This window comes from Octopus bimaculoides, chromosome 4, assembly GCF_001194135.2.
Source record: "Octopus bimaculoides isolate UCB-OBI-ISO-001 chromosome 4, ASM119413v2, whole genome shotgun sequence".
Taxonomy (NCBI): domain Eukaryota; kingdom Metazoa; phylum Mollusca; class Cephalopoda; order Octopoda; family Octopodidae; genus Octopus; species Octopus bimaculoides.
The window spans coordinates 93,003,574-93,004,579 of record NC_068984.1 but is presented as its reverse complement, the minus strand read 5'-3'; the positions used below and the strand labels follow the sequence as shown (position 1 = coordinate 93,004,579).

At 39.3% G+C, this 1,006-nt stretch overlaps 1 protein-coding gene across 4 annotated transcripts in view; it reads right to left on the bottom strand.

The window, feature by feature from the left end:
• Positions 1-1,006, bottom strand: part of LOC106877781 (uncharacterized) — a 234,168-nt gene that overhangs the window by 119,474 nt on the left and 113,688 nt on the right. For all 4 annotated transcript variants that reach the window (XM_052967253.1, XM_052967252.1, XM_052967255.1 and 1 more), the window contains one exon: positions 435-517. In XM_052967253.1, coding sequence (XP_052823213.1) covers positions 435-517 — 83 coding nt within the window. The remainder of the gene's footprint in view (positions 1-434; positions 518-1,006) is intronic.

The following is a 1,006-nucleotide window of genomic DNA, read 5'->3' as shown; positions in this document are numbered from 1 at the left end:
ATTAAAAGTTCTCAATCCCTGGTGTAATGCACCAGATTACCTGATAACATTCTAGCTACTGTAGCACAGTTGTGGAGAGTGTTCACTGTCATTCCTCCATATGTCACCTAAAATAAACATCATGAGGTAGTAGACAGTTGTTGGTAACTCTGCTGATGATGCATTCATCTACAGATGAATGTTTGAATAGATTTTCACTGTCTTTCCAGACTAAACAGAATTATTGGTAAGTGTTGTCTTGTAAAGTCAACCACACTGTATAACAGTCAATAGTAAATATTACTATAATCAGCATTAGTATGTGAGAGAGGTCTCTGACAGTTTAGAAGAATTGTATTTAGTGCAATTTACTGAAGAAAATGTTGATTATAGTCATCTCTGGAAAGAAAAACCATTCAAATGATTACATTTATTTTACTAATAGCTTAACTTACCTGATTACCCCATTTCCAATGTGGACCTCGCATCACATAAACTCCAGGCTTCAAGTTGTCTAGAAATTCTTTCGTGCAACCCACTATAAAAGAAAATATTATCTCATTTTTGAAGGGCACAAATGGAAGTTTGAGAGGAAAGTGTATTGTCTGTTACATTAAAGAACATGATTAGAACCTTTTTCAATACACTGGTTTCTTATTAAACTCTATGCCAGTGATTCCCAAGGTGGGGCGTACGCCCCACTGGTGGGGCCTGAGAAAATTCAGGTGGGGCGCGGGGCATAGACGTGGGCTGTGAAAATATTTGTACATGACGAGCGGTCATCGCAGGCACAACCTTAGATTCCGTCTTTCCTTTGAAGCCTCCACATCGGAAACTCTCGCACCCCAGCGAGACAAAGAAGATCCCGCACTGAGCAATAAACTTACGCGCATCCCTATACATGTAGCATGAATCACTACTGGCAGTAAATGATGCATGAAATTTTCATCGACAGGAACTGCTGACATTACTATTCAGATAAGCCAATCAATTGCCTCAATTAGTTTATACTGAAGAGTGCGCGCAT